At 43.7% G+C, this 14982-nt stretch overlaps 1 protein-coding gene across 3 annotated transcripts in view; it reads left to right on the top strand.

The window, feature by feature from the left end:
• The first annotated feature begins 2133 nt into the window (after positions 1 to 2133).
• LOC110535640 (progressive ankylosis protein homolog) overlaps positions 2134 to 14982 on the top strand; it is a 32186-nt gene continuing 19337 nt past the window's right edge. The window contains exons 1-5 of one of the 3 annotated variants that reach the window (XM_021620752.3): positions 2134 to 3140; positions 11190 to 11406; positions 11670 to 11788; positions 13623 to 13706; positions 13893 to 14063. In XM_021620752.3, the coding sequence (XP_021476427.1) occupies positions 3045 to 3140; positions 11190 to 11406; positions 11670 to 11788; positions 13623 to 13706; positions 13893 to 14063 (687 nt within the window). In that variant the 5' untranslated portion in view covers positions 2134 to 3044. The remainder of the gene's footprint in view (positions 3141 to 11189; positions 11407 to 11669; positions 11789 to 13622; positions 13707 to 13892; positions 14064 to 14982) is intronic. The other 2 variants (XM_090189118.1, XM_090189119.1) reach the window with 2 other exon arrangements.

Below are 14982 nucleotides of genomic sequence, written 5' to 3'. Positions count from 1 at the left end.
GGGCAGGTAACGTTCTCCTGGTATCTGCCAAACCCAGATTCGTCCGTCGGACTGCCAGATGGTGAAGCGTGATTCATCACTCCAAAGAAAGCGTTTCCACTGCTCCAGAGTCCAATGGTGGAGAGCTTTACACCACTCCAGCCAATGCTTTGCCCACTGACTGCAAGCCAGGCCTAATTGCCCAACATCAGTGCCCGACCTCACTAATGCTTTTGTGGCTGAATGGAAGCAAGTCCCCGCAGCAACTTTACAACAACTAGTGGAAAGCCTTCCCAGAAGAGTGGAGGCTGTTATTGCAGCAAAGGGGGAACAGTAACCGTATCTTGATACAGTCACATGTAAATGGGTAGTCCATTTTGTTAAGAACGGACGATCATATTAATGCCCATGATTTTGGAATGAGATGTTCGATGAGCAGATGTCCACATAATTTTGGTAATGTAGTGTATATACACTTACCGGACAGTTTATTAGGTACACCATCCCTTTCACAAAAATGGATTGCTCTTACATACAGTGAGTCACGTGGCTGTGGCTTCCTGTATAAAGCAGACAGACAGGCATTGAGGCATTCAGTTACTGTTCAATTTAACGTTAGAATGGGCAAAACTAGTGACTTAAACGACTGAGCGTGGTATGATCATCGGTGCCAGGCACGCCGGATCCAGTAACACAGAAACTACCACACTATTGGGCTTTTCGCGCATGAAAGTGTCTAGTGTTTCCCAAGAATGGTGCGACAAAAAAAATGCATTCAGCGACAGTCCTGTGGGCGAAACCGCTCGTTGATAAGAGGTTGAAGAATGGCACGAACCGTGCAAGCTATCAGGCGGGCCACAAACAGACAAATAATGGCGTAGTACAACATTGGTGTGCAGAACAGCATCTCGGAACACACAACTCGTCAATCGTTATCAAGGATTTCCAGCAGACAACCACAAAGAGTTCCACACCTATCAGCTAAAAACAAGAAAAAGCTGAAAAACATTGCCTGGTCCGACAAATCCCGGTTCCTGTCATGCTGATGGCAGAATCAGGATTTGGCTTAAGCAGCATGAGCTCATGGACCCATCCTGCATGGTGTCAACGGTACAGGCTGGTGGCGGTGGTGTACCGCTGTCCAATCTGCAGCAACTGTGTGATGCCATTGCGTCAGCATGGACCAACATCCCTGTGCAACGTTTCTGACTTGTAGAAGCCATGCCCGAAGAACCCAGGCTGTTCTGGAGGCAAAGGGAGGTTGTGGTATCAACAGTACAGGCTGGTGGCGGTGGTGTACCGCTGTCCCATCTGCAGAAACTGTGTGATGCCATCTCGTCAGCATGGACCAACATCCTTGTGCAATGTTTCTGACTTGTAGAATCCATGCCCGAAGGGAGGTCGTGCTGTATTGACTGTCACAGGCACATTATGCCTGCAAACAGTTCCATCTGAAAATAATCACTCCACCCCCATAAGAATATCATGTTCATGTCCGAATCATCTCTTGTATTTAATCTCAATTTGCGCATTATTTCCCCTTTCTTCCAGCCTAGCATTTAGTTTGGTACAGCGCCTGCCCAATCTCGGAAACAATGTTTAACTTTTTCATTTCAATCTCTGTAGTACCATACATAGAGTGAACGGTGCCCAGACGAGATGAGACAACTCTTTTTCTGAGCTCGGCGAAATCACGCATCAACGTCATTATCATGGACAAATCGAAGTAAATGCCAATAGGGAAAAAAAAACTCTAACGAAAATGTGGTGAAACTGTCATTCCAGGTTCAATGTTTGGCGTGACAGATTTATCTGAAGTTGGTTAGCTAGCAAGTGACAAGAACATTATCCAGCCTGCATAGCAAACATTTTGTTTACAACGGACCACCATCCATCTGCATTGCAACTATGCAATGTTATGTTGGTAACAGTAACCGTTTTATAAAATCAATAAGGTACGCGAGTCAGTGCTGTATCTTGAATACAGTCAAATGTAAATGTAGTCTATTTTGTTAAGAACGGACGACCAGACCTTCTGCATAGCAACTATGCAAAAGAATGAGCAACATGACCAAAATAACTAACCAGATTTGTGTCCAGACTAAATATTCTAGTGGAAGAATTACATTGTATGAATTGACTTGTGAGTGAGTCAGAACGCGCTCGGGGTCGTTCGTTACCTCTGAGCGTTCAGAGCGCACACTGGACGCTCCGACCGAGGAGTAGGGTTGATCCGTCAAGACACAAATAAGAGAACTCTGACCATTTTACTCGCTCTAACAGAGCTGGTTAGGCTGTTTCCATGTTAAATAGAGCGTTAGTGACTGTAACTGTGCTGCTGGTCACAATGTAATTGCCCCCCCCCCCCCCCGACTTTTACTGACACTGGCCATATTCAGAGGCTGTTTCGCGTTCGTAAATGAATCAGTTATTCTGCGCTCTGAAATCGGCGTAGATAGCCAGAGTGAGTTTGCGCACGCAATTTAAGTATACTGCACGGTTGCAGCTAGAAACATAAGCATTTCGCTGCACCAGCTATATACATCTGCTAAATATGTGTACACGACCATTACAATTTGATTTGTCTAGCTATAATTCATGACGTCGAGAGTAGGTGGAGGAAGTTTAAATTTGGTGCCGACCCACGTGTGTGGTTTGGTTTCAGGCAAGGCGGGGATGGCTTGCTGTTGAACGCTCAGAATCGTATGCTACGAGAGCAAAGCTTTCTGGTATTCCCTCATTGTTTTTGATACAAGCCGAGGTTCTCGCTGGATTCTCTCGGTCAATTTTTTTTTAATGCAGCTTGCTGTCATTTTCTCCAACGTTGTCAAGCGATGGAGAAACGCCCATCTGCAATAATTCTTCTGACCTTCGCCTCCTCTGAACACCGAAGCGTATTCCTTGGATCCAGCGATGCGGGGAGCGTTCTGACTTTGATTGTCAGTTGAATTGACATTTATTTAACGTGAAGTGCCTACCTACAATCTATTCTACCGATTTAACGTAATATTTTAAATAATCACGACTGAAGCAGATGCCCCTGGTTCTGTCATCCCTGCTATACTATGTTGGAATTTCCATCTCTCATTCCATATTGGCCTCTCATCAGCTTTCTGGTGCCTATGGCTATTACCAACGTAGCCATCGACCTCGGTGAACAGGTAGGTCGGCGGCATCAAATTGACATGAGACAGCGATATTTGCATAGGATATGTGCTAGTCGGTAGCCAACATTGGGGATTGAGGCAAGAGTGACGGATGAACGTCAACAATTAGCTAGATGTCAGGCTCTGTCAAAACACGGTCCGGATAACTTCTATCGCTTGTTTGATTTGACATGAACTAAGCATTCAACGTGGTACGGAATGTTGTATCTATCCATCAGACCACCACTGGTAGTGGCCTACAATTCAAGAATTTGATCAATTCATTACAGGCACGTGTATAATTTAAACGCCTGCAGATGGCGATATTGAGACGGGTCATTTTACCGTCCAAATAAATTATGGAGCCAGCAATACATTTCTCCATTCAGGCTGCATAGGCGTCGATTTCCTCAACTTTATTGAATGGATAGATGGCGGGAAAAATATGCTTACTTTATGAAACACCGTTTTCCACTACCATGCTAGTGACAAAATGCTAATCCCGCCTATACTTTCTTTGGATTGGTGGATACATCTCATTATTTGAATACTTTTTTGAATATTCGATGAGGGTTGTTGATTTCAACCGCATGTATTCAATGGAGAAATGCAACCATACTAGCCTCATAACATGAATATGCCTAGTCATCTCAATACAACTCCGATAAAAGTGTTTTTTTCCCCCACAAAGTTGCGGGGAAGTCACGTGGCCTACTTATATCAGTACTCCTAACAACGTATGCATTAGGACATTTATATTCAATTAAATACATAGTAAATAAGCCATACATTTTTTGGCGGGGACCAAATTCGACACAGCATTGACCTCCATACAAAAACGTGCTTGGTGGGTGAGAATTATTTTGTTTTTAAAGTGTTAGGAGATTTAGGTTAAGGTTAGGAAACGGGTTAGCTAAAATAGTCCCAGACATGACGCCAACATTTCTTGCCACAACCAGGCCTGCCCTGAGAGTAGTCTTGGTTTCCACCAATGCGATGCTGCCACAGCATCAGGCATAAAATAAACATAGCCCATGGTCTGGTATTTTAAACCTGATTGGTTGAACAGATATACAACATCCGGGATTAACGTTAAACCACTCTTGCATGGCGGTGGAAAATTGTGTTTCATAAGGAAAGTAAGCATATTTCCCTTTACAGGAACATTCATGTGTCCTTTTTTCTGAGGGTTGGGAGAATATTCCATTACTTCCCACAGAACATGGTTGCTATATTCTCAGAATATAATTGATATTAATGTTATAGACGCGTTTCATGGGAATGTTGTTTCTCCCCCTCAAATGTTTTCATTACACATCACTCCTTGTGAGGCCCTGATTGGTGAACCACTGATCCATTCAGTGTTTTGTCTGTTGGCAAAGTTAGGGACACACACAGTTCGATTAATCCCGCCCGGGTGCCCGTGTAGGTGTTTTGTTTCGGATGAAAGTTGAATGCATTCTATTTGGAACCTGGCTCCCTCCCGGGCGTGAGTCAGGTGCCCCGTGAAGTCGGCTCAAAACAAAATTGATGTAATTAAGCATGTGTAGCAATTACTAGGATTATGTGTTTTCTCATGCAAAAGGGATTGCTTTTGATAAAAACAATTTATCTGCCTTCCCAATGAAAACTATACATAACTAAATGCAACATGCAACAATTTCAACGATTTTACTGAGTTAAAGTTCATATAAGGAAATCAGTCAATTTAAACAAATTAATTTGGCCCAAATCTAGGGATTACACATCATTCAGAATGAATTTTTCTCCACAAAAGGGCTTTATTACAGACAAATACTCCTCAGTTTGTAGCGATAGGTGTGGAAGAACTTGACTGGCCTGCACAGAGCCCTGACTGGCCTGCACAGAGCCCTGACTGGCCTGCACAGAGCCCTGACTGGCCTGCACAGAGCCCTGACTGGCCTGCACAGAGCCCCTGACTGGCCTGCACAGAGCCCCTGACTGGCCTGCACAGAGCCCCTGACTGGCCTGCACAGAGCCCCTGACTGGCCTGCACAGAGCCCCTGACTGGCCTGCACAGAGCCCCTGACTGGCCTGCACAGAGCCCCTGACTGGCCTGCACAGAGCCCCTGACTGGCCTGCACAGAGCCCCTGACTGGCCTGCACAGAGCCCCTGACTGGCCTGCACAGAGCCCCTGACTGGCCTGCACAGAGCCCCTGACTGGCCTGCACAGAGCCCCTGACTGGCCTGCACAGAGCCCCTGACTGGCCTGCACAGAGCCCCTGACTGGCCTGCACAGAGCCCCTGACTGGCCTGCACAGAGCCCCTGACTGGCCTGCACAGAGCCCCTGACTGGCCTGCACAGAGCCCCTGACTGGCCTGCACAGAGCCCCTGACTGGCCTGCACAGAGCCCCTGACTGGCCTGCACAGAGCCCCTGACTGGCCTGCACAGAGCCCTGACTGGCCTGCACAGAGCCCTGACCTCAACCCCATTGAACACCCTTGGGATGAATTGGAACGCCGACTGTGAGCCATGCCTAATTGTCCAACATCAGTGCCCGACCTCACTAATGCTCTTATGACTGAATGGAAGCAAGTCCCTGCAGCAATGTTCCAACATCTAGTGGAAAGCCTTCCCTGAAGAGTGGAGCTGTTATAGCAGCAAAGGGGGACCAACTCCATAGTAATGCCCATGACTTTGGCCATGTGGTGTATGAAGAAATAAAGCTAGAATCTTAAATGTTGTAGGTGCACTGGTGTTCCTAAATTCAAATTCCAGGTCGCACAGCAAAATATTTAGGCGCATATGCTAATAAAATGGCCCCACTGTAGAGCTTTGGTGGCAAATACCAAATAGCCTATTTGATTTTTGAGTTGCGACTGTCAGTGAAAAGTAGAGGCACAGCCAGGCATTAGTGCTGTGAATTGCCAGGGACCTCACAATACGATGTTATCACGATACTTAGGTTCCGTTGCGACATCTATTGCTATTCTCAGTATTATTTTGGGAATCGATATTGTGATTTTATTTATTTATTGCGATTCGATTTGCCAAACATATTGCTCACCATGTCTGCCGCAGAGGGACGAGCCATGAGAAAGAGTCCGAAATCTAATTAACTCATTATTTAAAAAGAAAATGGAGAAAAGGCTATGGAGTTTTGGTGCCGGTACAGCAAACTAGCGCAATTTAAAAAATCAAATCAAATGAAAATAAAAATTGTCAAAATGATACGATAGTCAAAAATAATGTCCCGCGATGTAACTATTGATCCCCCATCACTACCAGGCATATTGCAATATTTCAAAACATAATTGCTGGAAAACAGTTTGGAAAGCAAATAGTTACTGCTGTAAAGAGAAGACAATGAAAAGACTAATATATCTGTTATCATAGTTCTCAACTAAATTTAGCGAACAGAATAGCCTATCTTAATGGCACCAGTGGAGAGAATTGGCTGAGTGTGTGCATATTCACTCTTTATCAATGTTGGGTCAGTGCCTGTTGAACGTTTGATTTTGGACAACAATTTCCTCCTCCAGATTAGATGGATGTCATATTGTATTTGTGTCTCCCCTTCTTGACTTAACACATCTGAGTGTCGCTGCACAGGTCTCTCCAGAGATGTTCGATCGGGTTCTAGTCCGGGCTCTGGCTGGGCCACTCAAGGACATTCAGAGATTTGTCCGGAAGCCATTCCTGCATTGTCTTGGCTGTGTGCTTAGGGTCGTTGTCCTGTTGGAAGGTGAACCTTCGCCCCAGTCGGAGGTCCAGAGCGCTCTGGAGCATGTTTTCATCAAGGATCTCTCTGTATTTTACTCTGTTAATCTTTCCACCAATCCTGAGTCCCTGCCATTGGAAAAACATCCCCACAGCATGATGCTGCCACCACCATACTTCACCATAGGGATGATGCTAGATTTCCTCAGGACTTGGCATTCAGGCCAAAGAGTTCAATCTTGTTTCTCATGGTCTGAGAGTCCTTCAGATGCCTTTTGGGAAACTCCAAGCTGACTCATGTGCCTTTTACTGAGGAGTGGCTTCCGTCTGGCCACTCTACCATAAAGGCCTGATTGGTGGAGTGCTGCAGAGATGCTTGTCCTTCTGGAAGGTTCTCCTATCTCCACATAGGAGCTCTGTCAGAGTGACCATCGGGTTCTTGGTCACCTCCCTGACCAAGGCCCCTCTCCTCCGATTGCTCAGTTTGGCCGGGCTGCCAGCTCTAGGAAGAGTCTTGGTGGTTCCATTTAAGAATGATGGATGCCACTGTTCTTGGTACCCTTCCCCAGATCTGTGCCTCGACACAATCCTGTTTCGGAGCTCTACAGAAAATTCCTTCAACCTCATTGCTTAGTTTTTGCTCTGACATGCACTGTCAACTGTGGGACCTTTATATAGACAGGTGTGTGCCTTTCCAAATCATGTCCAATCAATTGAATTTACCCCAGGTGGACTCCAATCATCCTTGAAATGTTTTTACAACTTGATCAATGGAAACAGGATGCACCAGAGCTCAATTTCGAGTCTCATATCAAAGGGTCTGAATACTTTTTTAAATATGGTATTTGTTTTTATTTTTAGTAAATTGGCAAAAAATCTAAATCTGTTTTTGTCATTATGTGGTACTGTTTATAGATTGATGACATTTTTTTTATTTAAATCCATTTTAGAATTAAGCTGTAACGTAAGAAAATGTGGAAAAGGTTAAGGGGTCTGAGTACTTTATGAATGCACGGCATATGCATAATCTATAAAGGCTTCATAATTCATGAAGGTAATGTTAACTGACTGATTATCTCATAGAACAATACGTAGAAGATATCTTAAGCGTCTGTTAACCTGTCTGCGTCTGACCTTATTTTTGGCGTTTATCCCAAAACCCTATTCTTTTCTCATTCTTTTTCACAAATAGGGATAGCTTAACAAACCAGAGGTAACTCATTTCTGGGTTTTAGGACTTCAAACTGGCAAGCTCCACTGTGATATCTAGAACAGTGAATGTAAACTAAAAAGCCCTTGCATTGTAGCATGGATCTAGGACAGTGAGCAACAGATGACCACTATAACATGGAAAGAAGAGTAGCTTTTTGTTGAATGAGTGGTGACTGATTTTAATTATTAGTAGATGTATTGATCTACTTGTGCATCTTTGTGGCTTTGAGAAGGCCATAAGGCACACAGAACTAAAGCCCAGTTCAGTGGAGATCTTATGAATATCATAGCCCCACACCAGTGACCCACAGCAGTCCCAGTCATATGACAGATGACAGGCCTACTCATACTAGCTGGTATTCTTGCCTAGTCCTAGTGGGCAGTAGGAGTCCAAGCGTGCGTCTCAGAAGAGGTTAGGATTATGCATGGCGTAATGGCCGTGTGAGCAGCTATGAATCGTACCAAGCTCCCTTCTATGGAAAGCGGCAGCTGCAGATGCTCTCTGGAGGCAAAGCTAAATGGAAATAATGTCTAATTCGCCTGAATGACTCAGTTTATCAGGATCAGGACAGGGTATAAAGTGTTTTTAGCATAGAAATAGAATGAGTTGAATGGGCTTTGAGTTTGGAACCTGACTGGTAAACTCATGGGTACACTCGCAATGACTGCCTGGTAATGTAGAATATTAATTACAATTATGCTAACTTAAGTTGCTCATGGAATGTATTTTTTTTGTATTGTCAATTAAGTTTATTAAATTAATCACGGAACAGATTGATAGGTACACATCCTGCTTTTACGTTCTGCTTTGCTACTATGGGTACATTTGCAATTTCTGCCAGTCCACCCATTGTCATCATTATCTTTAATGGGGACGCCTGTTCTATTCTTTCTATTTCTATGGGGTTTTACATATTTCCACTTGCATCCATTATGTATAGGCAAAAAAATATAGGGTATTATATTGTCTCCTATGCAGATTTTGTTACAATATTTCAGATAAATTAGGACAGTAAATGTTTTGGTGATACCCGTGGTACATTGTCTGATATACCATGGGATTCAACCAACCAGCATTCAGTTTACAAACCACCCAGTTTATAATTAAACAATAAGGCTTGAGTGCGTGTGGTATATGGCCGATATTCCACGGCTAAGAGCTGTTCTTATACTAGACCCAATGCGGAGTGCCTGGACATAGCCCTTAGCCGTGGTATATTGGCCATATACCACAAACCCCCGAGGTGCCTTATTGCTTTTATAAACTGATTACCAACGTAATTAGAGCAGTAAAAATACATGTTTTGCCATACCCGCTGTATATGGTTTGATATTCCACAGATGTCAGCCAATCAGCATTCAGGGCTCGACCCACCCAGTTTATAATTGTAAATAAATCCCATTTGCGCATGTGCATAACTGATCAATCCGACAGGAGATTTTGAGTGATAAAACTTGGACAGAGGATCTCAATCTCTGTGCAAGAAACACTTGGACAAACTTCGAAAAACGAATGTTTGGCTATTTTCTGGCAGTTGTGCTGTTATTATGTGGCAGACGTTAAGATTACAAATGTTATATATGGCTCATTTGTTAGATTGACTTGTTATTTCAATAGGCATAGGCTACTGACTAAAATCATCTGGGTTTATGATTGCAATTCAACTTTGCTATGGTTTGCTGAGCAAGATGCAGGTATTCTATATCCCAACATCTAATTTCAGGGAAAAGTCCACAATGAAATTGACATTACATTTTGAGAATGATACATTTATGATAGAGCTGTGACCAGGATCAAAATTGAGAACTTTGAATTTCATTAAGTAAACAAGGCCATTTAATAATTACATAATATCACATGGCTATAACAACAAACTGAAGTTATAGGGTATTTATTAAATCTGTTTGCCAGCTCCAGCCAGGTAGGCAACACAAGTGGACACATTGATTTGCATTGACTCCGGTGATATCTCTATTTTGACATATATTTATTGTATCAAATGGTAGGCTACAGTAGCCTGCAATGGCATTGCAATTAACAGCCTACTTGATGGCCAACAGATGCAAATGTGTCATTCTTTATGTTTAATGTCAGTTTCATTGTGGACTTTTTCCCCATAACAGAAGCACACAAGGGAGTTCCATAAATTCCGTTTCAAATTTCCACTCGCGCAACCCTTGTTTCATGAGGTTTCCCAAAGGAAAAGTAAACATTTGAATGCAGTTTACTTTAAACCACCTCAGAGTGAATTTGTCTAAAGCACTCTAGTGCACCTGAAGTCGTCTTCCAGTGCTTTGTCGCCATTACAGTGCTGAAATAGCAGCTGCATCTTCTGATTTACATGGACAAGATGGACCTGATCAGCAATGATACTCTGAAACACTTTGTGAATACAGCCCTAGATCTTCCCTAAATTTTAGTTATGTGAGTGAGTACGTGGCTGCCAGGGGAAAAGGGCCAGGAGAGGAGTGTCCTGCAGGTGTGTGTGGTGGCCTGGCCAGTCATTTGTGATTCATCTCTGTAGCCTCAGGCCTTTGGCTCGTAATCTGAATCTCTCACCCAGCTCGCTACCTCTTCATTGTCACTGTTGAATGTCCTTCTCTGATCCCCCTTTCCTCAGCCCATGCCACCACAGACAATAGCAACACCAGTAGCCTCGGCACCACTCATTCTGAAAGGACACCTCTTCAGAAATGATCTACGATGCTCAGATTACCAATGGTTAACTAGGGAGCTAGGATATATCAGGTAGCTAGCCATTTACTGTCACAGCAGTTCATCAATAGGTCAATAAACACTAACATAGTCACAACAATATTATAATCTTATTTCTAAAATAGAAATGGAGAAATGTCACTATCTTGGCGTTTTTAATAGAGGCATTAACATGTGGGAAAATATCCAGGCTGCATCACATCTGGCCGTGATTGGGAGTCCCATAGGCAGGCACACAATTGGCCCAGCGTTGCCCGGGTTAGGCCGTCATTGTTAATACGAATTTGTTCAATTGACCAAAGTTACCTCGCTAACTCCTCAAACCTGATTTGTAGTATACCCCTCAGGCTAATGCATACTGGTATGAATGATGGTTGTATGATGCTGAACCTTGGGGCTAATACGTTCTCACTCTTTCCCACCCATTCCCTTGGCCTTTTGGTCCTTGGCAGGCTCTAAACCGGGGTTTAGCAGGCTTTAAAGAGGATGCGGTTGAGATGCTTGCCAGCTATGGACTGGCCTATTCGCTAATGAAGTTCTTTACTGGGCCCATGAGTGATTTCAAGAACGTTGGCCTGGTGTTTGTCAACAGCAAGAGGGACCGGGGCTGTGCTGTGCTGTGCATGGCGGTAGCAGGCACTATGGCATTCATCATTCATGTTCTCATCGGTGAGGATTAAACATGGTTGTTTTGTCCCAAACCATGACATTTAATAGTAACTAACTACTAGTATTTATTCTTATTCATTCCAAGTGATTTTAAATCCAGTGATATGTCAGTTGTAAACTGCTTTTAAGTTCAGCTTTTCTGTTTTATTTTTTTAAATGAAGAGGCCAACCCACTAGTGTTTTATCATCTCAAAAGTTTAAAATCGAGTTAGTGGTGCCATCTCCTCAGTCCTTACAGTATTCTGCTTCTCTCCCCTCTCTAGCCCAGACAGACCTAGGCTACTACATTATCAATAAGCTCCACCATGTGGACGACTCCGTGGGCAACAAGACCAGGAGGGCTTTCCTCTACCTGGCAACTTTCCCACTGCTGGACGCCATGGTGAGTACCGAGGAGAGTATACAGCTTGATTTCAGGGTCTGCGTCCCAAATATCACCCTATTCACTATATACAGTGTATTCGTTAAGTATTCAGACCCCTTCCCTTTTTCCACATTTTGTTACTTTACAGCCGTATTGTAATATTGATGAAATAAATATTTTTCCTCATCAATCTACAGACAATACCGCATAATGACCCCCAAAACACTGTAATACCTTATTTACAGAAGTATTCAGACCCTTTGCTATGAGACTCGAAATTGAGCTCGGGTGCATCCTGTTTCCATTGATCATTGATTGGACATAATTTGGAAAGGCACACACCTGTCTATATAAGGTCGCACAGTTGACAGTGGATGCCAAAGCAAAAACCAAGCCATGAGGTCAAAGGAATTGTCCGTAGAGCTCCGAGACAGGATTGTGTCGAGCACAGATCTGGAGAAGGGTACCGAAAAATGTCTGCAGCATTGAAGGTCCCCAAGAACAGTGGCCTCATCATTCTTAAATGGAAGAAGTTTGGAATCACCAAGACTCTTCCTAGAGCTGTCCGCCCGGCCAAACTGAGCAATCGGGGAAGAAGGGCCTTGGTCAGGGAGGTGACCCGATGATGGTAACTCTGACAGAGCTCTAGAGTTCCTCTGTTGAGATGAGAGAACCTTCCAGAAGGACAACCATCTCTGCAGCACTCCACCAATCAGGCCTTTATGGTAGTGTGACCAGACGGAAGCCACGCCTCAGTAAAAAGCACATGACATCCCGCTTGGAGTTTGCCAAAAGGCACCTAAAGGACTCAGACCATGAAAAACAAGATTCTCTGGTCTCATGAAACCAGGATTGAACTCTTTGGCCTGAATGCCAAGTGACATGCCTGGAGGAATCCTGGCACTATCCCTACGGTGAGGCATGGTGGTGGCAGCATCATGCTGTGGGGATGTTTTTTTAGTGGCAGGGACTGGGAGACTAGTCAGGATCAAGGGACAAATGAACGGAAAAAAGTACAGAGATTCTTGACGAAAACCTAGGGTGAAGGTTCACCATCCAACAGGACAACAACGCTAAGCACACAGCCCAGACAATGCAGGAGTGGCTTCGGGACAAGTCTCTGAATGTCCTTGAGTGGCCCAGCCAGAGCCCGGACTTGAACCCAATCAAATATCTCTGGAGGGACCTGAAAGTATCTGTGCAGCGATGTTCCCCATCCAACCTGACAGGGCTTGAGAGGATCTGGGAGGAACTCCCCAAATACAGGTGTGCCAAGCTTGTAGTTTCATACCCAAGACGACTCGAGGCTGTAATCTCTGCCAAAGGTCCTTCTACAAAGTACTGAGCAAAGGGTCTGAATACTTAAGTAAATGTGAGATTTGCTATTTTTGTCATTATGGGGGTATTGAGTGGGGGAAAAAAACAATTGAATCCATTTTAGAACAAGGTTGAAAATGTGGAAAAGTGAAGGGGTCTGAATACTTTCCAAATGCATTGTAGTGCACTACTTTGAACCAGATCCCTATGGGCCATGTTCAAAAGTAGTGCGTTATGTAGTGAATAGGGTGCCATTTAGGATGCAGACCAGCTCTTTTATTAACCAAAGCATGGCTAGCCAGAGAGCCATAATCATGGCAGAAAGAAGCTTAACACCTCAAATGTATGTATAATCGCCTTGACATCATGCTGATCTTAAAACGTACGCACTCCTGTCCCTGTATTTCAACTACATATTGACATATTCAATGTGAGCCTTTGGGTTGCTTTTTATTTTTACAGAAAATAACTTGGTATGCTAAAATTATTGGGTGGAGAAGCAACAATTGTCTCCTTGTTCATTTGTGTTTTTTAGTCTTGGATACATGCTGGAATCCTCCTCAAGCACAAATACAGTGTCATTGTAGGCTCTGCCTCCATCTCTGATGTCATCACCCAGGTACTCAACAGATTGCTTCCTTGTTGTTCACTAATCCCCATTACAGTGAAGATGGGTTCTTGTAGCCAAAACAAAAATGCAATTCCCCTCAAGTGGACTTGGCAGTATGCCCTGCTCTGATAAGTTGTGAGTGTGATGTGGTCCTAACGGAGTGTTTCTGACTGTGCCCCCCCCTCTCTGTGGCAGATTGTGTTTGTGTCTGTCCTGATGCATAGTAACCTGCCGTGTGTGGAGCCCCTTCTCATCCCCATCCTCGCCCTGTACATGGGAGCCCTGGTGCGCTTCGTCATCGTGGGCCTGGGCTACTACTACAACATTCACGACAACATCCCGGACTCCAGTGGCGTTGACGTAGGGGTACGCTGTTTCCTTCGTCACCCAACTGGGACCTTTTTTAAGAGTTCAACGTGTTGTTTATTTAACACTAGAACCGCTGGGCCTTTCAGGCGATAAGTATCCGCTGCAGCAGTGGTTCCCAAACGGGGTCGCAGCCGAGACGTTTGTGGTGCATTGCATGAAAATACATTTGAGGGAATGGGAAAGAAATGCTTTCAGTGTACGCTTAATAACTAAAACCAAATAGAATGTTTGTAGAAAAAATACTGCACCTATATATTTTTTAATAGCCTATAATCTTTTAGAACCTATAGTGAGCAAAATAAAAGCTAGACAATCAGGGGTCCATTTGATTTTGCTATGTTTGAGCATAAGAACACCACTTTTTCCATGTCAAAATGCGTAGAATTGTAGGAAATTAGCTTAGAAACTGCTAAATTGGTGGCCGTGGCTCAGTCTTTGTCAGAAAATCTTAGACCCTCTTGGCCGCAGAGACAAAATGTTGTTTTAAAGCTTAATTCCCTGCAATTGTACACATTTTGACATGGGGCGGAGAGACATTTCCTATAATTCTACACATTGTCATGGGACTGAGAAAAAATGGTGGTTTAAAACCTAATTTCCTGCAATTCATTTTACCATGTGGCTGAGAGAAAATGTGCAATTTTAAAGCCACATTTCTGCAATTCTACAAACTTTACCATGGTTTATGCCGTGTTCTTAAAACCTGTTGTGACTAGCGGACAGTATTTTAATTTTTGGAAAAAAAACGTTCCCGTAATAAATGGGATATTTTGTCAGGAAAAGATGCTAGAATATGCATATAATTGACAGCTTAGGATAGAAAACATTCTAAAGTTTCCAAAACTGTAAAAATATTGTCTGAGTATAACAGAACTGATGTTGCAGGCGAAAGCCTGAGAAAAATCCAATCCGGAAG

Source organism: Oncorhynchus mykiss, chromosome 11, assembly GCF_057628025.1.
Source record: "Oncorhynchus mykiss isolate SJ-2025 chromosome 11, ASM5762802v1, whole genome shotgun sequence".
Classification (NCBI taxonomy): Eukaryota; Metazoa; Chordata; class Actinopteri; order Salmoniformes; family Salmonidae; genus Oncorhynchus; species Oncorhynchus mykiss.
Note: the sequence above shows the minus strand (reverse complement) of the source record. Positions and strands in the feature narration are given on the sequence as shown.